We start from the raw sequence: 27,347 nt of genomic DNA on the forward strand, positions 1-27,347 counted from the left end.
ATTTTAAACTTAAGCTTAACTGACCAATTAACATTGCTATTTTAAACATAAGTATAACAGATCAAAGAAAATGCTATATTAAAGTTCATCATGAGAGATTAAAAAATATGTTATTTCAAACTTAAGATAGTCTTTGATCTGTCATGCTTAAGTTTAAAACCGCATTTTCTTTGGTCATGCTGAGTGCTTAGTTCAACCTTAAGCATGACAGACAATAAAAAGTAATAAAAAGTAGTGTATTTATCATCATGTATCATTTCTATTTTCTCTTTTGGAATTCAGACAATTTGTATCAAATCTGATTCAAATAATGAATGACTATATTCCAACTCTAAGCCTTACACTTTATTCCTAAAGGAAAGATAACTCTGCTATGTGTTTATATTCAGTTGTAAAATATTTTTTTTTTTTTTTTTTTATTGTCTTTACAGAGGCAGAGTTCTCTCGGCAAGGAATTCCAGTTACAACTTGACCAAGCACGCCACTCCGGAAGCAACCATTCGCTGAGCGAACAGGAAATGGATACCATGAAGCAGGAACAAGATAAGCAGGGCAAGGAAATCCTGATTCTCCGTAAAACAGTGGAAGAGATGGAAATCCGAATCGCCACACAGAAACAGACATTGTCCGCGAGGGACGAGAGCATAAAAAAACTATTAGAAATGCTACAAAGTAAAGGTCTCGGTGTTAAACAACTCGATGCAGACCGAGTTGAGATAGAAACGTTGCGGAATATTGCCTTAGAAGAGGAGAAGAAGCGAAAACAATTGGAATCGGTGCTGGAAGAAAAAGCCAAAGAAGTTGCCAAAATAAGGGAGGTGTGTAATGCTTTTTTCTTTCTTTTTTTTACATAAACCAAATTATCTTCCGCTGGACAAAGAATAATGATAATAATAATAATAACAATGATAAAATAAATAAAAAAATTTGTTTATTTCATTTTCAATCCTCTCATAATGTTTTTCATCATTCAAGTGACAATAGATTAATCTCATTAACCTTATCCCTTAGTGGCTTTTAGTCTTGGTAAATGGTGAGTCATTTAGCAAAAATTTTAAAAAAGCACTTTTTTTTTTTTTTTTTTGATTCATAAAAAACGTGCCTCATCATCATCATCATCATCATCATCAGTTTAATGTCCATTTTTACATGCTGGCATATGTTGGACGGCATTTAGAAATAAACTTGCAAACTATATTCCTCTTTCTCTCAACTCGTTTTTTATCACTTCTTCCCATGTTTCCCTGGGCTTTTCCCTGTGCTCTCACTCTGCAATGTTAACTGTTCTACCAACCCAAGAACTTTCATCCATTCTTTCAATGTTGCCATACCATAGAAAACTCCTCTTCTACACACATACTATCCAAATTTAGTTGTCTGCTCAGCTCATCAGCTTTGAATCCGCCTTTGAGATTCACATTACACATCATATCATTTTTCTCTACGAAAAAAAAAAAAATCAATTCATGTTCCTGAAATCTTGAGATGAGGATTGATTATTTGTAGTTTGATTATTCGGACTATTGTTCTCATCTTGAGTGTTATTTTCACAACATTTTGGCCAATGTAACCTCCGACCTTCTTCGGATGTATTTTGCCAAACTCTGGAATCTTTCTGTCAAACTCTGGAATCAGCATGGAATTTCAAAGAAAACCCTTTATTTAATCCATGGGCGTAGCATGTTCACATTCCATTAACAGTGATTGGATAGATGTCCTACATAATTTGCAATAATATTACCTACACTGAGGATTGAACTATCACCTTCATAAGAGTGTCACTTACAACTGAATTTTACAGAGTACTTTATCTGTTATGCCGCAAGGACATTTAGGGTACATATTTCTTTTTTGAGGCATTGCTTTTCTATGTTTACACCTAAATTAAATATGAATATCATAAAAAATAGCAAAAAACTTTTATATTGTACTTACTTGTGAAGGAAAATAAATACTGCTCACCAAAACTTATAGAAATTCATTTGAAGTTTTGTTTTTGTAAAATTCAACTTTTAGCTGTACACGGAATATTGCTACCATTATTATCATTATGAAATTCAAGGGAAATAATTTAAAATTTTGTGAGAAGAAAAACTCAAGCTCTCCTTTTTTTTTTTTACTGCAAAAGAAAGAAATTATCTCTCCTGAATATTATGATAAGATGGTGATATTCTGCATATGACTAAATGTTCAATTTATTTTATAAAAACAAAACTACTGGATGAATTTCTGTAATTTTTGGTGAACAGTATTCATTTTCCCCTCATAAGTAAGTAGATCATATTTCAGCCAACTGTAATAATGGGGAAGCACCATTTTTCTTCAAAAAATTTAAAAAAAATTCTGTCATATTCAAAAAACTATACCTGAATCATTGTAAAAATCACAGCCAAGAGAAAGTTGTAATCATAAAAATACAAATAATACTAATAACTATTAAGTTTGAATTCTCCACTAGTCAGAGTACATTGCATGCTCTTCTTCAAATTTACTAATGTCACCAGCAACATCACTTTGCACCATATCTGTATAAAATTCTGTACCCCCCAAAAGAGTTTCAAATGTATATATATTAGTGATGGAATGATTCCAATATTTTTCCTGATTCCGATACAATTATCTATTCCGATTCTATTTAAATTTCTACTAAAGATAGTTGTTTTTGTTGCATGGGGGGGGGGGCAGGGTACCAAAAAATACGTGTAAAATGTGTATATATATTCACAAATATAAAAATACACTTTGGGGTGTGACTTACAAATTTTAGTTTTTCTGGTTGTTAAAAATCAATAAATATTCATTTAATCATTAATACGATCTGTGGAAAATTAAGTTTTAAACAAAAACAAAGAAATAAAAATGATGAAAAGAATCGTTTTGGGCATTAGAAAACATTTTCTGATACCTCAAAATGTTCTGATTTTTTTCGATTCCTGATTCTGATTAATTGTTCCTACATAAAGAAAGACTAATAACTGTGCCAAATTTTGTTGCTCTACTGCTATAAAAAGTGGATCAAGGGCATTACTTATTGAACGCCCTTCGTAGCATAAAAAATGAAAAAGAAAATAATGAAGCAACAAAAAAAATTTTTTTTTAGTCAAATGTGTGTAGTGTGAAATAAAACTTGTATCTTTTCCAAATATTTAATTCAATAAACTGAGTTTCTTTAAATATTTTATTATTTTGTAGTTTCAGCACAAATATCACATATCATTCAAACACGGTGGTGTTTGAATGATATGATTAAGTGGCAGTTTTAGTCATTTAGAACTGCTTTAAAGCTTCACTGCTCACTCATTTTTCGACCAAATTTCAAACACGGTAGTGTTGAATATATGGTTAAGTAGCAGTTTTAGTCATTTAGAACTGCTTTAAAGCTTCACTGCTCACTCATTTTTCAACCAAATTTCAAACACGGTGGTGTTTGAATGATATGATTAAGTGGCAGTTTTAGTCATTTAGAACTGCTTTAAAGCTTCGCTGCTCACTCATTTTTCGACCAAATTTCAAATAATTATATTATTATTACTAACGATTACTATATTGTCCAATTTCCACTGTACACTCTTTAACCCTTATCCTCGAATGGACTCTTGGCCTTGATAAGTGGTGATTCCTATGATGAATTTTCTGGTGTTCAAAATCGCAAAAATATGTAAGGAGGTGAGCAACACTTTCTATGACTGGTTTCCATGGCAACCACGCCGCTTCAGCAACTACTGTTGCTACTAATTCACTGTTGTCACGAAAGAGAAGTAACAAGTGAAACAGAGAGAATGATAGCATCAAAGGAAGATAATTGGGAGATTTTATTGAAACCAGACGAGTGCCGTACATTGTTACATATGTGTTTATGGGGGCAAAAAAATAAGACTGAAATTAAACAAAGAACAAGTGAATTTATTGGAAGCCTGGAAAATCATGGGTCAGAATAGAAAAATGCAAGCATGAAAAGTAATATGGTTAAGCTTAAACATGCAAAAGTAAAGGACTGGTTGTTAAAATTGGAAAAAAAAAGGACAAGATATTCAAATCAAAATATAATAAATTTATAACTTAAAATACTACAGCCTTGTCCTTTTCTTTTCTACTTTCAACAACTAGTCCCTTACTTTTCTATGTTTAAGCTTAACCATATTACTTTTCATGCTCGTCTTTTTCTATTGTAATTACAATTGATTTTCATTGTACTGATTTCACAAAAAATATAGTTTTTTTTTTTTACTAAACATTTATGTAAAATTTTAAACTCAGATAACACCAGAACTCATCACAGCCTTTTATTTTATATCAAATGTTTCCAGGACCCCTGCCCCCAGTAAAGTAATTACTTTTATCAAAATAAATTTTAGATCTAAAATCCTTATCTAATCAAAATGCATGAAATGATTTTGTATTTAGAAAATGTTTAAAATTTAGAGGATTTTAAGAAGAAATTCAAAGAATCCTTATTCGTGCATAATAACTGAATGACAAACATTATGGATTTAGGCAAGTCCGTTCCACAGCAGATATCCTAACTGTAATCTCTGAACGTATATACCATTCACTGGACAAAACAGGGAAGGGTAGAGCAGTAACCCTCGATATATCTAGGGCTTTTGACAGGGTATGGCATGATGATCTTCTAAGGAAAATTAGATCATATGTAATTAAATCTTTCTTAAGAGAAAAATCCAAGTTGTCCTCGACGGTCATACATCTAAACAATATGATATAAATGCAGGAGTACCTCAGGGGTCTATCCTTGGACTTATTATTCCTGATATTCATAAACGACCTCTCTGATAAAATTGTTTCTGAAGTGGGTATATTTGCTGATGACACAACTCTCTCTAACAGGCACGAGAGGAAACAAATGAACACATATCTAAGGAAATGACAGAAACACTAGAGGATGATCTCCAATCTGTAGTGGAATGGAGACAAAAATGGACGGTCACATTCAATGCTGCCAAGACTAAGCTTGTTTTCTTCAATAATTACAAGAAACCGTCTCTACCACCAATAGCAATGGCCAAGTACAAATTACCCGAAAGTACTTCCTTTAAACCTCTCACCTAACGTTTACAGGGAACATGAACTGAAATAGATACATTGAGAGCATTGCCAAGGCTGCTGCAAAGAAAGTGGGCTCTCTCTACCGTACTAGAAAACTAATTATGCCTGAAAGTATCCTGAACCTCTATATGGCCACCATTTGCCCATGTATGGAGTACTGTTGTCACATTTGGGCTGGTGCATCTGCTAATTGTCTCACTCCTGGACAGGGTTCAAAAGAGTCGCCAACCGGATAGATCCTGAACTGTCATCTAGGCTTCAGTCTCTGTCGCATCAACGAAATGTTGCATCTCCCTGCCTGTTTAATGGTGAATGCTCTGACAAACTACAAGCACTTGTACGTTCTCGATGTGAATACCCTCGTCAAACTCAGCAAGTAGTTAAATCCCACCCCTTCACAGTAGAGATCCCTAGGTGTAAGAAAGCATTCTACTCCAATAGTTTCTTCCCCAGAACTGCTAGACTTTGGAACTCTCTTCCGGGATTCTGCTTTCCCAACTGTACTGACATGCAGAAGTTCAAGTTTAATGTGAACAAACATCTTGCTACTCATCTTCCTTCATAATACCCCTGCAACTTATGTCCCCGATAGTAGCCCCCTGGTTCAAAGTGGCGCTGCGCCTTGTTTGGGATGAAAATGTAAATCTGAAATATTTGAATGTTCAGTTGAGGGGGGTATTCATATTGCGTCCTCTAAAAAGGAGTACAACTTTTACATACAAATATGTAAACACTACATTTTGCCTGTTAAAAACAGGTAAAAGTTATAGCCCATTTAATTAGAATGAGTGCTTTATGCCAAAATGATGGTTGAATATGGTTAAATTTTATGCTTATTTTTGCATTAAATATTAATCTCTAACTGTGCTTTGAATGGATACTGTTGTAGACCAGTAAGGGTTCAGAAAAAAGACACAAGTCTGTAATTAGTGGAAACAAAATATATTGAACAGAAAAACAAATACAACAAATAAAGAGTGTCGTTATATGTCAGTTTGACTGCAAAGTGTGCATAGCGTTAAGCAGCATATCTCTCGATTTTTATAGTATATGAGTTCATTGTTATCTGTAAGGTAGTCACCACAACAGATACGATAATACTTAGTTTGCTGCACCTTATCGTATCAAAGGTCCATACAATATTTTAGCTAGATCAGTGTATTTGTTTAAGAAAAGGTGGACAGACAAGCAAAGCGAAATATAAATAACTATATACATACCTTTATGTATTAATAGAAAATGTGTATGCATGACTGCAATCACAAAAGGCAAGAAATTTCTATGAAAAATGTGGGTATATCAGGAGATAGTAAGAAAGGACGGGATTTTATCATAAGTAGTTGTTACTAGGAGTGGGGTTAAATATTATAGGTGGCAGGATGAAGGGAAAATCAATTAAAAGGGGAACTGAAGTATTTACGAACCATTTGTGCCTCATGAGTTTTTATGAGAATTTCTTCTCAGAGATGGGCTTATGGACCTATGTATGCACTCTTGAGAAAACACACACCTTCATTTATAGAATACAGTTCTATGTTCTTGGAAATCAGATCACCCATCTTTCATAACGAAGGCAGTTCATAAAGATACAGTAAAAAAATCCTTAAAGTGATTTACACCAGATTAATGTATTGTTCGCTGCAAATAGGCTTTCAGGTCATTCATCTCTATCTTCTGGGCACCAAATGTTTGTCATAGAGATTAGAAGATTATTCTAGCTATAGAAAACAACTACAGATAAATCCCACATAGTTTATTTGAAGACATTGCCAATTTGTGTTATAAAAATTGGGATAATCGGGTAAAAAAAAAAAAACTTTTTAGAATGCGGGAGTAATATAATTTAACATATAAAATATTTAAAAAAATGACATTGATTCTATGTATGCATTATTGAGATGTTTTTTACATATGTAAATACGACACGGTTTATTGTTTATATATATATATATATATATATATATATATATTTATTACCGTTTTATCTGCTTAGTTACACATGTTTCAATCGCCGAATTGTATCAACGATTCAATAATTTCATCAGATTTTACAGATATCTTTAAAATCTGATGGAATATCGGATTGTTGATATGATTCGGTAATGGAAATATGTAACTAAGCAGATAAAACGGTAATAAAAATATATTTATATTTGCTCTGCAATAGTATTGAGTACTCTCTTCGGGTTTTTACTAATTACCATTTCTGCTAAATATGTATATATATATAAGGTACTGTTACTAGCAGAGAGACTCAACGTTGTCCGGGATTGGATGAGGATCAACAAATGTTCCACTCTCCCATACATTTATTATTGAAATTGGTGAAATCACCTATTCTGTAATTAAATCGATTGACTGTCTATTCTAGTTAGCCCCATCCCCACAGTGTACTGGGAGGAAGCTTCCCATTCCTCCTTGCAGTGACTTAGTGCAAAATAGTGAAATATTCAAACTGACAATATAACTCCAGAAAATGTGCTATTTTTTTTTTTTTTTTTTTTTTTTTTTTTTTTGACAGCTAAAAAATAAATTTAGGTGTCCTAGAATTAGAAAAACTTTCCTAATTCTAGTACACCTAACTTTCTGAAGTTATTTTGTCAGTTTGAATATTTGAATATTTGAAATGTACAACATTGTTAAACACTTCTGCTGGATTGGAAAACCATGAAACTGCAGTAAAATGTTAAGATGTGTGAAATGAATTAGCTTAGCACAATTTTCGTATTTCATAATCACCTTAATTACGTTTCCAGTTGTTGATTATTTATCTAAATTCATTAAGATAAGTATCATGGCGAATATCCCTTTCTTCAGGTCCTTCTTCCAGCTGTTTCACCACCATGTATCAGTTTGTCTTTTCATACAACACACACACACACACACACACACACACACACATATTGTATCTATATATATATATATATATATATATATATATATATACATATATATAAATATCTATAAATATCTATAAAAGTGAAAATGTCAATTTTCAGTCTAGAGACTCAAGATTTAACATAAGGGGTATTGAGATTTGGGAAAATCTTTTAAATTCGTTTTCGGGCAGAAATTTGGCTGTCAAGGGGTCATAGTTTAACGATTTGACTTTGAAAACTCTACCAAACTCCTCTGCCAGTTTTGGGTCTAAACACTTGAAATTTTACATATAGGTTACTTGGACATGGATCCAACTTTTTAATTTGATTTGAGCCCCAAAAATAAATGTTTATGGGGTCAAAATTGAGGTCAAAGTAAAAAAAAATTTGACCTCTGCGGTCTCTATCAAATTACTCAGCAATTACTGAAACTAAATTTTGCATAAATGGTATTCAGAGATAAGGCAAGCTTTTTAATCGGTTTAGGTCGAAAATTTGAACTGCCAAGGAGTCAAAGTTTCAAAGATTTGACCTTTGTGGTGTGCATAGCAAACTACTCAGCCAATCTTGGGTCTAAACATTTGAAATTTATACATAAGGGGTATTCAGGCATGAGGCAAGCATTTTAATCAGTTTTGGGGCGAAAATTTGGCTGCCAAAAGTTGAAAGAGTTGACCTTCGAAGATTCTGCCAAATTACTCTGCCAATTTTGGGTCTAAAGACTTGAAATTTTAGATGTAGGTAACTTGAACATGGGTAAAACTTTGTATTTTGATTTGAGACCAAAATAATAAATGTTAAGGAGTCAAGATTGGGGTGAAAGTTAAAAGAAAATTTACCTTTGCGGTCTCTACGAAATTACTCAGACACATTTTGGTCTAAACATTTGAAATCTTACATAAAGTGTATTCACATGTAGGGCAAGTTATGAACAGTACATAGGGCCCAACCAAAGCCAGGCTGAACTGCTAGTGTATGTATGTATGTATGTATGTATGTATAGGCGAATGAACTCTTTTTCTGGGTCAATGGCCAACTAGCACCGTGTATATTTGTGTGTGTGTATATGTGTATTGGGGTGGAGAGGGCTCCCATAAGTCGTGGTGAAGGCAACCTTTCTAGGAGAAGCAAATCTCTGATTTAAAAAACCATAAAGCGGAAGACCCTTACCCGCATTAAGCTGGTCTGCAGTTTAATTTGTTGCTGGCTATCTTGCTCTTGCTTGTTGCTGGATCTCAACATCTTGAACCGAGAGAGAGACTTAGCTGTCGTACAAAGCTAAGACTCTGTAACATCATCTTTGTATAGATACTCCCTCAGGCATTTGGGCTCATGGATTTTAAATGTCTGAGGGAGTGGCACTCGTCTGACAAGACGTTGCAATCATCATCATGTATGTATATATATATATATATATATATATATACAAACACACATACACACATATATATATTAGGTTAGTGCAAAAATGCTTTTTGACGTTCAGCTTCAAAAGATCATAACTCCTTTCATAATCCTTTTTAATCGAAATAAGAACCATTAGAATCAACACATTTTTGCCAACGCGAAACAGATTTATTTATCCCATCAATATAGAGATCCGGAGTTCTGGAAGCAATGAAGTCATTGAAGACCGATTCGGCATCATCTTTGGCTTTTGAAGCATTTTTTGCGCAGGATGTTGTCGAGATGCTCAAAAACATGATAATCGGTGGGCGAGAGGTTCGGTGAATATGGCGGATAAAGCAGAGTCTCATAGCCCAATTCGTTCAGCTTCTGCAGGGTCAGTTGAGCAACATATGGGTGAATGTTGTCATGGAGGAGAATAGTTCCCTTCATATTGACCAATCTCAAGCACGTTGGAGCTTCTGGTGCATTTTGTCAATTTGTCAACAATACTTCTCCACCATAATTGTTTTGCCTGGATTTAAGAAGCTGTGATGGATGAGACTGGCCGCAGACCACCAAACAGTCACCTTAACTTTTTATTATGCAATTTCGGCTTCAGGAAGTGTTGTGGAGCTTCTTTGGCATCCATCCACTGTGCCGAATGTCACTGGTTGTCATAGAGGATCCACTTCTCATTACATGTCACAATCCGCTCGAGAAATAGGTCGTTTTTATTGTGCAGAAGGAGCTAGAAGACACCTCAAAACGACGATTTTTTTTATTATCATTCAATTCATGTGGCACCCATTTATCCAACTTTTTTTGACTTCCCTATTTGCTTTAAATGGCAAATGACTGTTGAGTGGTCGACCTCAAGTTCAACAGCAACTTCTCATGTGGTTTTGCGAAGATCGACTTCAATTAAAGCTTTCAAATGTTCGTTATCAACGACAGTCGGCCGACCGTGACCATCCTCATCTTCGAGGCTCTCGTCACCAGGGCCACATAACATATCATTGATACCACAAGCTGTCTTGGCATTTTTATTTGATTTTTTTTATGATATCTTTTGTTTATTAAATTGCACAGATTAGGTAAAGGACCCTCCTCTCTCCATGTTAAGGGCTTTTCTAAATAATAACGTTATGGAAACAATAATCATAAAAATAACCGTGTGTATATATATATATATATATATATATATATATGTGTGTGTATGTGTGTGTGTGTATATATGTGTGTGTGTGTGTGTATATATATATGTGTATGTGTGTGTGTGTATATATGTGTGTGTGTGTATATATATATATATGTGTGTGTGTATATATATATATATATATGTGTGTGTGTATATATATATATATATGTGTGTGTGTATATATATATATATGTGTGTGTATATATATATGTGTGTGTGTATATATATGTGTGTGTGTTTATATATATATATATATATATATATATATATAAAATGAAAATTACAATTGAATTTACCAAAATGATCCAAGATGGTAAAATTAAAGTAAATTATAAATATTAAAGAATTAATATTTATAAACTTATCTCAGCCAGATATAAAAGCTCGATAATACCAAATAGGAAATAGAGCTTATAATATGAGCAAACAGTTAATGAAATATGTTAAAAAACACTTTGAAATGAGTTAAAAACATATTTAATTTGAAAAGGAAACACTAGATAAGTGGATAGTCCTTAATCCGCAGAGTTTCGAAGAAATACTCTCCTTCTCATCAGAGGGTAGGAATTAGCAAAATGCAGGATCGGATTTTGAATGCAGAAGTATTTGATGAAACAACAAATAAGTCAAAGATCTTACTTGAAAACAAAATAAGTTAAGCAGAGGGAATATGGTAACGAAAAAGGTGATTACACATTAATGGATAGTCTGGTGGAAGATAAAAAAATCCAGTGACGGTAAAATCCAAATGTAAAACTTCAAGAAAGTTAAAAGAATTTCCATTTGTACAAGTAAAATCCAAAGAAATCCCGTAATTGGAAGAAGATGGTCCATAATAATCCAAAGGCAGAAATCCATGGAATAATTCACAAAAAAGTGTGTACAAGGAAAAAAATAATATTAATAAAAGAAAAATAAGATGTGCTTTTCACTCTACTTCCGAGACATAACTAGACATAACTGATAGTTATGTCTCGGAAGTAGAGTGAAAAGCACATCTTATTTTTCTTTTATTAATATTATTTTTATTATTTCTCCAAAGGAGAGTATTTCTTCGAAACTCCGCGGATTAAGGACTATCCATTTATCTAGTGTTTCCTTTTCAAATTAAATATGTTTTTAACTCATTTCAAAGTGTTTTTTAACATATTTCATTAACTGTTTGCTCATATATATATATATATATATAAGGAACTTTGTGTGTGTTTGTTCTCTATGGATTCGGAAACGGCTGAGCCAATTTTTTGGAAATTTCACACTAAGATACTTGATGCATCTGGGAGTGTTTTTACGTAGGTTTTGTATCGGAATGGCTCCAAAAATGATTATAAATTGGTAATCAAATAAATCTTATTGAAGAAAGAAGTCCGATTAACACTTTTATACAACTTAACATCACAAGTGCATCTGAGAAGTTGTATCACCACACAAACAGCCTATAAAATCAATTGTAGGTTCTTTTATAAGACAGGGGTGCCTTTGAAATGAATATTTGTTTTTAAAGTACAATTAAACCATGATACTTGAGTATGTATGTTTAACTTTAATTCAAGTTATTATGTAAAATAATTTCATAAAATGAACAGTTGCTTCTTTGATATGACAGGGGCACGTTCGAAATGAATGTTTCTGTTTAGAGCACAACTGAACCATGATACTTGAGAAAATTTTATTCGAGCCATTATATAAAAATCTCTACTATTTTTAAAAGGAAAGTTTAATAAGAACTTGTTTATATTGGAATTGAAGACGACAATATTGTAGTCAGCTGGAAAGCAGATCAACGGGACAGTTCTACAGGCGGGCAATTCTAGGTTTGTTGATGGAATCTAAGTTTAGGTTTAGACACCGATAGAGAGTGGGGGGATTTGATAGTGATTTTGACTAGGCCGATTTTTATAAAATTTCACACAAATCTACTTTATGTATCTGGCAGTGTTCTTAAATAGGTTTTATATTGAAATATCTTTGATAAGTATCAGTAATCGATAATCGAAAAATTTGATTAAAAAGGAACTAACGATTTTGATTAAAGTTAACATTTTATATAGACTAATATCATAAATGCATTTGAGGAGTTTTATTTCCACACAAGCAGAATGGTCCGGCATATAAAATCAACAGTATGTTTTTGATATGACATGAGCGCATTCAAAATCAGTGTTTTTCTGTTTAGAACACAATTGAACCATGATACTTGATTTTTCCATTTCAAACTTTAATTCAAGCCGTTATATTTAAAAATGAATTTTATAAAATCAAGAATAGGTTCTTTATAGTGCAATGTGAACTAAGTCACTGAAGGGAGGCATGTGAAACTTACGCAATGAGTCCTAAACTAGAGCAGGCAATCAATCGATTTAATTGAAAAATGGGCGAGTTCATTGATTTTGATGACCATGAAAATAGGGGTGTGTGAAACATTCAGGAATCCTCATTAAATCCAAGGCAACGTCAGGTCTGCCTGCTAGTAATCTTATAAAATCAACAGTAGAATCTCTATCTTGCAATATAGACTACAATGTATTGTTGACTACATCACTATGGAGAGCCATGTGAAGTTTCCTCCTGATACGCGGCAGTGGATTCTCAACTAGAGCAAGCATTCAATACAATTGAAAAATGTGCAATTTCACTGATTTCGATGACGATAAAAGTATGGGAGAACATTTGTTGATCCTCATTCAATCCCAGACAATGGTAAGTTTTCCTGCTAGTAATATATATATATATATATATATATATATATATATATATATATATATATGGCACTTTGTCTGTGAGTTTGTTATCTATGGACTTCAAAATGGCTGAGGCAATTTTTTTTTTATTTCACAGTGTTCCTATTAGGTTGGTGCAAAAATAATGTCGTTTATATATATATATATATGTATATATATATATATATATAGTTAAACGTCAAAAACAACATTATTTTTGCACCAACCAAATAGATAGTTTGTTTTTTTTATCAAAAATCACTAATCGAAAAAATCTGATTAAAGAAATAACAGTATGATTTAACACCCTTATACAACCTAACATCACAAGTACATTTGACAAATTTTATCACCGCACAAGCAGAAAGGCCTAACGCACATTGCTGTGACTCAGTATGGTTTAAAAAAAAAAAAAAAAAAAAAAAAAAAGAAGCAAAGTGCATGTTTCTTATATGCATAATTTCACAATACTTTTGGATACACAATATTAAGGACACTGATATCTTTTGTCAGTAAAGGAGAAATCGTGTATTTGATTATTGATTATTAACAAGACGCTAATCTTTCCTGTCAGCAGTCAATGAAGGAGAAATCCTTCTAGACCGAGCCAATTTTATCAAAATAACATCCTCATCAATAACATACATAATTTTATTTAGAAATGTTTTTATAACGGTTTTTATATAAAAAAAAAAACTTTGCTATTAAATTGTTAAATACAAGGTAAGTTTTTAATATAAGAAACAAGACATATTTAAACTGATATCACAAAACCGATCATTAATTTAATAAACCATTTATGGAGATTCCAATCAGTGTTCTAAGTTTTCATTTCTTACGTCGTTTTTTAATGTAAGGAAAATCCTGTTCCTCACAAAATGTTTTGAAAAAGTTTTGTAAATATCTAAACGCACTCTACAAAAAAATAAATCTTGGTCCTGAGTGAATAATATAATTCATTTTTATTATTATTTAAAAAAATAAAAAAACAATCCAAAGTTTTTTTTAAAGTTTTATTGTTGCGATATTTGTCTACAGAGCAAATGTGTGTGCGAAGGTCACGGTCAAACTGGTGTTGAGCAAAATGTGTTTCTTTTTTACTTTTTTGTATTGAAGCTGGTTGGGGTCCTTATTCCTATAATATACTATTACTTCAATTACTAATGGAGATTTGGTATCTGCCTGTTTGAAGCTGAAATGATACTACTATTATTGAAAATGTTTGAAATAATAAACTTAAATTAAGTATTTAAAAGCGCAGTTCAGTTTATTTCAGATTTATGTGGATAAAATAAATAAAAATAACTGAATGAAAATATTATCTCCATCTTCCTCTCATCTTTCTCTATCATCTGTTTTTCTTGACTGATATTTTAGTCAATCCCTTTTTCACTCTTGATCATTTTAATGGTAGAAATTGGATTCTGAGTAGTTTGATCTCACTTATTGGCCCAATTGCTTGGATATCGTCGGCACTGTGGTTTGCATCCGAACCTTGTTTTCCAATGTCTTATATAAACTATCTTTTTCAAAAGAGATGCAAAATATTTTCCTTTCAATACTATTAAATTTTTCCAGTGATATATTTAACTTTTTAAAAATTTAATTTTTCATTTAGTATTTAGTCACCATACCAAATCACTGAAGGATAAGTGTTAGATGAATAGATTATCAGTTGGATGATGAATATTATGAGAGGATTGAAAGTACTGCATGGAATGAATAAAATTTAATTAGTTATAAGTACAGTTTAAGCGTTTGTTGAAGATGACCATTTTGTAGTCCTGTTCCACAGATGGGAAGTTCTTGAAAAGAAACTTTATGGAAATTCTGTTTAATATTAGACATGCAAAAGAAGAAAGGAAAGTTCTGTGTAATGGTGGTGGTAAGATGAGTTCTTGCCATGAATGTCTTACAGGAAGGAATTAGTGATTGGAGCTCAGCCAAAGACTGTAGAGAAGAGATCATCAGACACTAGATTGCGTAGTCAATTTTGTACTCTGGTTAATTCCATGTTAAATCATCCAAAAATTTAGGAATTCAAAACCCATATTTTATTTTCTACCATGTAATTTTTACTTTCTAAAAATTATTTCAATATGAATTTATATAAATTTAGATGTTTTTCACAACATATCCAAACTAGTTGCTTCCTCCAATAGGATATTTCTAAACTCTCAAAAAAAAAGAAGACTTTAAATAGTCACTGTGACTAAACAAAACAAGAACATTTTGCCATTTTTTTGGTCCAGAGGTACTTCATAGTGTTTGCATGAATGTCTACATACCATATCGAAGACATCATTTTTTGCCCTACATTTGTGCAGATGTGAAAAATTCCAAAATCTAATAAAAAAAAAATGGCTTCATTTCTGAGTAAATCTGGTGCCATTTTTAGATTCTTTGGATCAAGAAATGACCTAAACAATCCTTGAATTGAGTGAATTTTCAGGGTCACATCATTTTCCAAACTGAAAATATTCAAAACTAACGGTGGGACACCCGACTTGCCCAGTTGTAAAATACGCTTAAATGTATTTTAATTCATGCAGATTTTGTATTTATTATTACAGAGCCAATTCTTTATTGAATATTATATTGTACCTAATATATAGTAATGATTTCAAAAGTTAAAAAAAAATGACTTTCATGCCATCAGCTAGAATCAGAACAAAGACATTTAACACTCCAACTGCATTCCTTACCATTTGAGCTATCAATAGAGAGATAAGAAAAATTTAAAATTAAACCACTTCAAGCTATAAATGAATTTGTGCATGTGCAAAAATAATAGAAATATATCGGCAAGTTGAAATGAATATTTTTGCATTTCAAATTGCTGACATATTTCTGTACGCATTACTCATCCATCCAAACAAAGATTTTACTCATTATAAACTATTCTTGGTGTATGATTACTGTTTCCTGTTTACTGTATTATGTGACCAGTAGTTCAAGAGTTTATTGGTTAAATATTTTCACACACACATGTATATGTCTACTGTTTTATTTATATAGAAAATGTAATTATTAAAACTAGCGGAAATTCCACAGGGGACTCATTCATATGTAGTATATATTGATGTTGGCATTCTGTAGATGTTTAGCATAAATGGAGATGCTAAGCTAGCAGGGACATCTGGCATAGCCTGGTTGTAAAGTACACTTAAATAAGATATTTTAATTCTTGCAGATTTCATATATATTATTATAGAGTTAATGTTCTATTGATTTTTATACATTATAAAGTTGCGATTTCAAAAATAAAAAAAGATATCGATATATGCATGGATGCATTAGCTTGGAATGATATAACTAGAGTTCCTTCAGCTATAATCGAGACCAAAACTTATGAAGAATCCTTGGTAAAATTATTTATTACAAGAAATGGAAGTCCATAACAATTAAATGACAGTCACTCGTAGGTAAGTGGGATACACAAAATAACACACACACTATCCTATTAATACATAGACGTTACCTGGAGTCATCATATGAAATTCATGCAAAACAGAAAATGTTCTAAATCGGAAATTACTTGCTCAAATTTTCAGGATTTCTTTGGTGTAAGTTGGAACAAAATCTGAGGATATGGGTTTCAAGTCATCGACGTGGAATCGATTTGGCATGGAATTGATTTAACATGGAATTGCCATGATAGAGTTATCAAATCAAGAAACAGTAATTTGTATTATTTGAATTCTTTGGACTACTGTTCTCATCTTGAGTGTCATTTTCACAATGTTCTAGTTGATGTAACCTCCAACCTTCTTCAAGGACCCGTGACACAGTGGTTAAAATGCTTGGAAAAATGAATTGTAAAAGTGATTTTGTCTTGAAGATTGAACATTCAATTCTCAGTGTGGGTGAAAAATACAAATGCGAATTACTTAGGACCTCTATCCAGTCATGGCTGACAGGATGAGAGCATGCTACCCTCGTGAAGTGAATAAAGGGTTCTGTTCAAAATTCCATCCAAATTCCCAAGTTCAACAAAATACACCTGAAGAAGGTTGGAGGTTACATCAACTGAAACATTGTGAAAGTAACACTCAAGATGAGAATAGAAGTCCGTAGAATCCAAATAATACAAATAACGTATTGTCATTTCAAAAATTCAAAACAAGAGTAATCTGAACAGCACTACCTCACATCTGGCAGCAGTACCTTAAGATACATCTGAGTCTTACGAGAGTGGACTGCATCAGGAGTTAGGTACTTTATGGAGCAGTGGAATGATCCAATCATTTTTCCAGCAATCTTAGCAACAGATTTCCTTTTTAGATTTGGAGTGAAAGTTGGATAATCTTGGAAAGAGAGAGAGAGAAAAAGAATATTTTAATGCAATGATTTCAAAAGATTAACTTTCATTTTGTTCTTTCTAGGAAAATGGAATCTTGTCGAATCAGCTCAAAAATACCCAATTCCAACTCCAGAATCTGCCATCCAATTCTCATACGATGCAAGCGATGCTTGAAGCCAAGGTAAAAATATCTTTGATATTCACCATTATGTTGAATAAACTTATTTCATTTTTACTTCTGTTTTCTGTTTAGCTGAAGTCTTGCTGGTGTATGCTAAAGAAAAAGTTCCTTTTGATTGATATTTACATAATTGATATTTACATAATTGATATTTACATAATTGATATTTACATAATTAATATTTACATAATTAATATTTACATAATTAATATTTGCATAATTGATATTTACATAATTGATATTTACATAATTGATATTTACATAATTGATATTTACATAATTAATATTTACATAATTGATATTTACATAATTGATATTTACATAATTGATATTTGCATAATTGATATTTACATAATTGATATTTACATAATTGATATTTGCATAATTGATATTTACATAATTGATATTTACATAATTGATATTTACATAATTGATATTTACATAATTAATATTTACATAATTAATATTTACATAATTAATATTTACATAATTGATATTTACATAATTGATATTTGCATAATTGATATTTACATAATTAATATTTACATAATTGATATTTACATAATTGATATTTGCATAATTGATATTTACATAATTAATATTTACATAATTGATATTTACATAATTGATATTTGCATAATTGATATTTACATAATTAATATTTACATAATTGATATTTACATAATTGATATTTGCATAATTGATATTTACATAATTGATATTTACATAATTGATATTTGCATAATTGATATTTACATAATTGATATTTACATAATTGATATTTACATAATTGATATTTACATAATTAATATTTACATAATTAATATTTACATAATTAATATTTACATAATTGATATTTACATAATTGATATTTGCATAATTGATATTTACATAATCAATATTTACATAATTGATATTTGCATAATTGATATTTACATAATTGATATTTACATAATTGATATTTACATAATTGATATTTGCATAATTGATATTTACATAATTAATATTTACATAATTGCTATTTACATAATTGATACATAATTCCAGTTTAGAAATTTACAAAGAATTTGTCTTTACTTTACTTGATTGATACCAGCAAGACTTTTGCTAAACAAAAAGTGGAATTCAAAATGAAATAAGTTTATTTAACATAACCAAATCCACTGCTTAAGTTGCTCAGCAGTTTTTGGTATAAACATCAATGAAAAAAATGTATATTTTTTTAACTTTATTTAAAAATAATTATTAAAAGTGTCTTGATCGTGACAGGGATTTGTAAAATTTGTAACCTGAGTAACAGGAGTAACGTAGAAAATATGAGAGACTCTAAATATAAAAGAAGAAAAGGTTTACAAAACAAAAGATTCAAATTAAACAGAATAATTTATTAATTACTAAAAGGGTATTTATTTAGAATAGCATTTAGTTAAACAAAAATAAAAAAAATTACAGAAAAATTTTTGATATACATAATTGTCATGGAACAAAGATGTCATATTCCAAAAATTACATAAATTGATCAAGTAGCTTTTTTTTTTCTAATTAATAAAATCAAATTTTGTGAGGAAGCAAGGAGACTGGGAGTGGCCATATTGGTTTAAATTTTGCCAAAATTCAAGGGTGACAATTCGACTAGAGAGATTTTGTATTCAAAATAATTAAAAAAATTTAATTACTAAAAATTGTGAAATTTGGTTTTCTTAATTTAAAAACAAAAAACAAAACAAAAAACTACTTGATCAATTTATGCGATTTTTGGAATATGACAGCTTCATTCCATGATGAATATGTGCATCATAAATGTTTTTTGTATTTTTTTTTTTAATCAAGTGTAATTCTAAATAAGCACCATTAAAAACTTTGAGATCTCGTTTTTGTTGTTTCTTTTTTAATAGGAAAAATCGAGTTGGTTTCATTCTTATTTAGATACTATGTGACTGTAACGCCCAATTCTCTAACACATGAAAAAGATACTTTTGTATAAAAAAAGATATGTAAGGAAGTTATGCAATTCTGAATTTTTGAGATGAGATGTGAATGCTTGTTATGTTGATTAATCGGACTATTATTCTCATCTTGAGTGTTATTAGCACAACGTTTTGGTTGCTGCAACCTGAGACCTTCTTCGAGTGTTGAAAACATGCTTCTTTTTCTATACTAAAGAAAAGAGGGCTCTGCATTACAAGAATTCGAACCATAGGTTAAAAAATCAAAAATACGCAAACATTCGTAAAACATTTTTTCACTAATATTAACAATTAGTATAGATATCCCGAAAAATTGAGTCTTTAAAAAAATTCTTAGTGGCCCCTGACGATTGAACCTTCCTTATGATCTACGGACCATCCTCAAACCCACTGTTCAAATTTTTGTAATGCATAGCCAACCCTCTTTTCCTTAGTAGAGAAAAAGAAGCATGTTTTCAACACCCCAAGAAGGTTGCAGGTTGCAGCGACCGAAACGTTGTGCTAATAATACAGAAGATGAGATTAATAGTCCGATTAATCAACACAACACAAGCATAAGGAAGTTATGTTTATATATTTTGATTTCCTCTGTTGGAGGCAGCACTAATAACAAAAATGATAGTGCAAACATGTAATAATTATTGAGGATAGAAAAGAAGATACACTAAACAAAAGATACAAGGTGAACAGTAACTTATCGGTGCTTCTACACTGCGTATCAAATTATTAACGAGTTTACATTTTTTTAAATATTTAAGGAACCAGTGAATAAAAATCCATGAAACTTTGAGAAAGTGCTTACAATACTATTCAGCTACTCAAGTCAGAAAATAAAAGTATTTAAAGCAGTATTAGCGAAACTATTGCAGAAGATAGAAATATCTGTTGACTTCAGTGTGTCAAGTTATTAACGAGGTTGAGAAAAAAACACAATATACCCATAACTTGTTTATTGAAATAATTTTCAAACATTAAGTGAACTAGGAAAAATGCTTAGAACACAATAACTACATAACAATTTCTACGTAGACATAATTAGTAGGGGATATGCGATCCTTTTTTATAAATGACTTGTAAAAGATGTTGGTCCACAGAATTAGTCAAATTTGTGATTTCGTCAACAGTTAATCCTTGCAATACCTCTTAAAGAGCATCCTACAACTCATCTTTGCTCTTAAATTGGCGTAGAGGCGTCGCTTCATGATACTCCGAAGGTTTTCAATTGGGTTCAAATCTGGTGAATTCGCAGGCCACTCCATCTTCCATAGCCCAGACAACCCCAGTTGTTACAAATACTCTTTGCTTTTGTTTACTGCATGTGAGGGAGCATTATCCTGCATAAAAATAATGGTTCTTCTGAATGTCAACTTTTGCTTCTTCAGCCATGGTTCAAAATGCTTCTTCAGAAAAACTATGTAAGCATTTGACGTCACTTTTACGCCTTCTGGGACTCTCCATCCGATAATCTCAACCCAAATCTTTATCCTACCACCACATTGTTGTCGCCTTAAACGTCATGACGATGTCATCCATCTAGGACCCATCCCTTGCTCCAGTCATCTGGACCATCAAGAGTGACACGCATTTCATCTGTGAACAAATCTTTGGAATAATCTGTTTTCATGTTGTCCTCTGCCCATTTCAGTCGGTTTTGTATGTGAAGTTGATTTAATAGAGGCTTTGTCATAGGCTTAACAGACTGTGCCACTTCTTTCAGAAGGCGACATCGAGTACTTTTTGAGACATTGTTCGATCCGGCTTGGTCAAAGACTTCTCGGCTTGTCTGCCCAGGGTTCTTAACTTCACGTTTAATTTGGAGTAGAGAATGGCATGAAACAACTCTAGATTTACCTATATCAGCTCTCTCTTACGTACCTTTGTAGGGTCCTTGACAAAGTTCTTCACAGTTTGATGGTACCTTTCTATCATTTTTGATATTTCGATGGTAGTTTTACCTTTTGCTAGCTGTTCTGTAATAGTACTCTTTTCAGAACTACTCAAACTAACTTTATGACCCATTTTATTGATGAAACAAACTGCCTTGTTAATAATTGGACACATTTCAAAGACTGTGGATTCGGCAATTATGATGGCAAGTTGCTTACATTGCGCAGAAAAAATACAAAAATTTCATAGTACGCACAGCTCAGCATTGCCAACGTTTCCAAAGCTTTCGATACAAAACTATGGGTAAGTTTCTGAAACTGGCAAAAAAATGTTATCTTGTTAATAATTTGACACACAGTGTATATTGTATAAATGAAAAAAAATATTGAATTTCAAGTAAAACAAATGGTACCTGTGTAATGGTCATGTTGCAAATAGTAACATATCCAAAAATTAAGAAAAACGATAAGGTAGAAAAATGATTATTAATGAAAAAATTTTCACTTTATATGGGGGATAAATTTTGTTCAACATTTTTAATTATGACATAAGCAACAGAACTTAATTATCTCCCATTAACTTATCTCTTTTTTAGTAAACATAAAGTGATTTCGCTTCTTTCCTCAAATTTCTTTTTTCACTAATAATTATTTTTTTCTACCTTATCATTTTTCGTAATTTTTGGATATGTTACTATTTGACACCTGACAATTACAGTTTCACTTGAAATTCAGTATTTTTTTCATTTGTATAATATAGAAGCGCTAATTTATCAATCACAACTTTGTTAGTTCTCATCCTTTGTATGGGAAAAGTGGAAAATTCCATTCTTCTTATTCTGGTAGTCTATATGACTGAAAAAAATTAATATTAAAAGGTTGCCGCCACAAAATGAAATGTAAAGCATTTGAATTACGCACCAGCATTAAATATGAATTGTCCTAGGTTTTCACAATCATTATTGTAATCAAGGCATCCGTGATTGGATAACAACAGAAAACTTTTCACATCACATCTTCACTATAAGAGAATTGGTTTGCACTTTGTTGTGAAGTGGTTGGTATTATTCGTAAGACACAGATATGAAGAAATATGGGGTGATGGTGCTTTCTTGGAATGCACCATTTATCTGTTCTTAAGTAATTATGGTACCCTCTGAAATTTCCTTCTAAGAATATGTATTTTGAGAGCAATGCATTCTAGGAATATAAATAACTACACTTTTTAGCTTCTTTACTTAGAAAGAGTGCTTTATGCCAAATCGATAGTTGAATATGGTTGAATTTGTGCTCATTTTTGCATTAAATATTAATCCCTAAATGTGCATTTAACAGATACCATAATACTTAGTTCACTGCACCGTATCATAACAAAAGTTCATGCAAAATTTCATTCAGATCTGCTCAGTAGTTTCCAAGAAAAAGTAAAATTATGGTGACTAATCCCTATTAGTCCCTAAGTTTGCATCGAACAGATACCATTATACTTAGTTTGCTGTACCTCATCATCACGAAGGTCCATACAAAATTTCAATCAGATTCACATAGTAGTTTCAAAGAAAAAGTTGAACGAACATAAGACTAAAAAAATATAATACACCTATAGCATTATATTTGACAACTTTATTTGGTATTAAATGACTCCTAGGTGGTTGATATGCCATAAACCAAATCAAACCTATTAACTGCTAGTCTCTGACATAAGTATCATTTTCAATTCATTAAAATTGATATCATACTTTGTCTCTAGTCATACATGATCTTAACACTTTGTATATGTACATATTTTTCCCTCTTTTTATCTCCTTCTCTCATTCCTGCCATTGTTTCTTTTAAATTCTTCAATTCAGGATTCCAGAATTGCTGCTTTAGAAAAAGACGTCCAATTTATGGAAGACAAACTTTTATCGCTGCAAGAAGACATTTCCGTTGGGGAGGGCAAGCAATGGAAAGTTGATTTGTCAAACACCAAAGATACCAAAAATAACGCTGATGCACGAGCAATGAAGGCCAAGGTAAAATAGTTTTTTGTCACCATTTCTGGGAATAAATTTAAAAACAGGTACTTGTGCAGTTTACAGACTGTGCTGAAATAATAACATTATTATTTAGAAACCCATTCTTAACATGGGGAGGGCAGGATGCTTTGTAATTATTCTGTAGTTGCACCTAACAATTTAATAAAAGATACTGTTGAAGTTGAATTTAATTTGAAAATCTTATCTAAAAAGATAGACAATCTGTAAACTGCACAAGCACCAAAAAATTTTCCTTTTTTTTTAAGGAAGTTAGCATTGCTGGCAAAATCTGCAATAGTCAGAGCCGTCTAGGTCATCTTCCTTCTGTATATCGACTGGCAGCTGTTGTGTTCTGTGAGCAAGTTCTGGCCGAGGTAGACATAGATCTCAACTTATTTAATCTGGCATAGGCTGATGAATATTTTTTTCCTTTTTAAAGATCATCACTTATTAAGGCTAAGAGGCACTCAAGGATTAATGAGATGAAGACAGTTTATGACCAGTTTCATTGACATGTCATTCGAAGATGACCACTTTGTACCCTACAGAAAATAAATTTTGTGACATCGTATTCCACAGATAGTAGATTTGTTAATTTCATTTAATGTTAGGCACACACAGAAAGAAAGGAAAGTTCTTTACAGTGCGAGTAATAAGATGATGAGTTCTTGCTGTGAAAGTTCAACAAAGAAAACCAGAGATTGAAGCTCACTTGAGCACTTTCCATGCAAATAACAATAGAGTACAGAAATGTGGTAGATCATATTGTCGACCACCTGGGTGTTATAAATTCATTTGGTCTAGGCCACGACCAAACACTGATACACATCGATGACTGAGTGGCTGATCAACAGAGTGTTATCATCAAAGTATCTATTCATCTGAATTCCATCCGAGTCAAGTTGGTGAGCAAAGTGTTCCTAGCAGGAGATGAACAGTTTTTCAGAATTGGGGGATCTCACTGTCTGACTTCACAGCCGGTCAAACGGAATGATTTTGCTGTTGTAGTATGTGTTTAATACCGGCAATAGTGTTATGTATTCGTTACTGATCCTTTATTGGTTGTCAGGTGAGCAGAACAGTATGATCTTATTGCTGTCAAAGGCCTTGTCATAGTCGATGAAACCTATCAGCAAACTTAATTTTAAAAATGTGTTCAAACACTTCAGCAGCCTAAAACTATTAATTACCAGGAAATAAGTACAAAATCGATTTTTCATCTATGATGCTACTTTCTTTTCTGGTAATGCTTTTTTTAATTTTATTTCTTTTTATTACTAATTTTTAGTTATGTTTGTTTGATATAAGTGGCCCATTTCATTAAGGGCCTACTTGCCATTAGACAATTTGGTTATAGTCAGTTAACATACTTCCTAATTTCTAGCATAGTGGTTACGGAAGTGGTGACAAGGCAAATCAGTTCCTTTGCTTTTTTTCTTACACCTATATCCCTCTTGAGCATGTACTCTTTTTTTTATTTTTTTTATTTTTTATTTTTATACTTTCATAAACATATATTTATTATATAAATTCAAATAAAAAATTTATTTTTAAAATTAAAAAAACTTTTGTTCATATGATTTTATAAACATATTCCTTATAAAATTTCAAATTGAATAAAATAACTTTTTTTTTAATTTTATTATTAAAAATGCAAATAAAACTTATTTTTATTTGTATAATTTTGTTTATTTTTATTGTATACTTTTCAATAATGTCCTTTTCATATATTTTATTTCAATAAATTACTTCACAATAACAGTGAAGGAACTGATTTCCCTTATTGCTTCCGGTAGCACTACGCCGGAAATCAAAAAATATGTTAGTTGACTATATAACCGACAATTTCTTACTGAACGAAGATGATCTATTGTTTTTTGTGAAATGTAATTATCATGAATTTTAGCATAAATCCAATACTACAAAACAGAGAATTCTCAACTTTAATTACATCTCATTCTGCATCATTCCCAATCAATCTGAGACCATTTTCTTTTTTAGTAAATTTTTCTATTAAAACTGGAAGTATTATATGGTTTTCTATACATATGTGCTAGATGTCTGTTATTACCTTGTCTAACTGCTGTTTCTCTTTGCCATATTTCATGAGCAGTCATCGATCATCTTGTTTGTTTAACTTAAACTAATAAAATTCTTGTCATACAGGAAAGACACAAGGGAGATATTCATTGAGAACGTTTTTCAAGGTTTTATTTTGGATAGAATTGACTTGAGAGAGAGAGAGACTAATGTTCTTTTTGCTAATTATTTAGGTCTTCTTCCTAACTTAACTAAACACATGAACAGAGACATCAAATTAACATCTCCTACTTAGATTATAAAATTTTCTACATTACTGGCAAACTGCCTTGCGCAACTCATGGTATTATTCAATGTCTCACAATTAGCTTTCGAAGATAGACATTAGAAAACCTTACTTTTCTCTCTGTTTGAAAAGCGTGACATCATTTGTCATTTCCTGTTCTGTCTACGCTATTTAACCTGCTGCCTCAACTTTACGTCACCCATCTCTGGAAACAATTTTGTTTTGCAGATTTGAGTTATTATAACATGCACTAAGTGTGACTCTTGTTAAAATCCACACTAACTGACTTAATTGCTCTTGACATAGGGTTCCTAATATATAACTGTATTTTATTACTATTAAGTTTTTGAAGAAAAAAATTGTTTTTAAAAAAAAAATCTTAAATTTATCTCATGAAAATTGCCCGTTTTAAAAAATTGTCCCTATCCAACCCAGACTTGTTTTTCTAATCATGTTTTGTGTCTGGCCACGGACCCGCATAATTTTCCCAAAACTTGTATAAAGGTTTTATATCTAATTTAATTTTTTTTATATATATAAATATATATCTAGATTGAGCAGATGCATGAAAGCCTTGGTCGCAAAGAGACAGAACTTTGTGGACTTCGCCTTCAAGTGGATACATTAGACAAGCAATATTCAGAGCAACAGGAGTACATTTTGGTGCTGAAGGAACAAATCAGTGCTCGGGAAAAACAGACGAGTATCATTGGATCTGAGGTAAGAAGAATGTCTTTATTTTTTTCTTTTTAATATTATTTGGATTCTTCGGATTACTGTTCTCATTTTCTCAGATGCATTTTTCCCCATTGCACCATGTGCTCAAGATCAGAAGAGAGAGAATCAGAAAAATAAAGACGTTTAATAATAATAAAAAAAACGGAATTGCATATTAATATTAGCATGTTTTGTTTTTCTAGTTTTAAGCTATTTCGACTCTTGGTACATATACAGCATAGGGCATAAATACAAAAAACACATTCCAAGTAAAAACCTTGATATGCTTATTATGCAAAATAAGTATACAAAAAATTATTGAGTATAATTTTAATTAGATAAAAATTAGTTTTCATATTTTGCTGGTCCGCCATTTGTTCTTACTTGGTTAAATGACGCTGACTTATCTGCCCTTGCTTTTCCCTGTTATTAATGTCAGATCAACAAAAAATGATAAAACTGATTTTATTTTTACTTGAAATTTTACTTGATAATTTTTCATAATTTTTTTATGTATATGCATACTTTTGCTTGATACGTAAATATAACAAAGAATTTTTGTGTTTATTTATTTGGAAATGCGTTCATACGAAAACTAGGAAAAATTATTGAGTAGAATTTTAATTAGAGATAAAAATTAGTTTTCATATTTTGCCGATCCACCATTCATTATTACTTGGTTAAATGATAGATTGACTT

General features: G+C 31.4%; 1 protein-coding gene across 8 annotated transcripts in view; it reads left to right on the forward strand.

Moving 5' to 3' along the window:
- LOC145243675 (ELKS/Rab6-interacting/CAST family member 1-like) overlaps positions 1 to 27,347 on the forward strand; it is a 412,696-nt gene that overhangs the window by 294,093 nt on the left and 91,256 nt on the right. For all 8 annotated transcript variants that reach the window (XR_013862932.1, XM_080106725.1, XM_080106727.1 and 5 more), the window contains 4 exons: positions 432 to 818; positions 17,636 to 17,734; positions 23,438 to 23,602; positions 26,484 to 26,651. Coding sequence is in view for 7 of the 8 variants with exons in the window: in XM_080106725.1 (XP_079962851.1) it covers positions 432 to 818; positions 17,636 to 17,734; positions 23,438 to 23,602; positions 26,484 to 26,651 (819 nt within the window). In the remaining variant the exon portion in view is untranslated. The remainder of the gene's footprint in view (positions 1 to 431; positions 819 to 17,635; positions 17,735 to 23,437; positions 23,603 to 26,483; positions 26,652 to 27,347) is intronic.

Source organism: Euprymna scolopes, chromosome 22 (genome assembly GCF_053919585.1).
Source record: "Euprymna scolopes isolate OS-2025 chromosome 22, ASM5391958v1, whole genome shotgun sequence".
Classification (NCBI taxonomy): Eukaryota; Metazoa; Mollusca; class Cephalopoda; order Sepiida; family Sepiolidae; genus Euprymna; species Euprymna scolopes.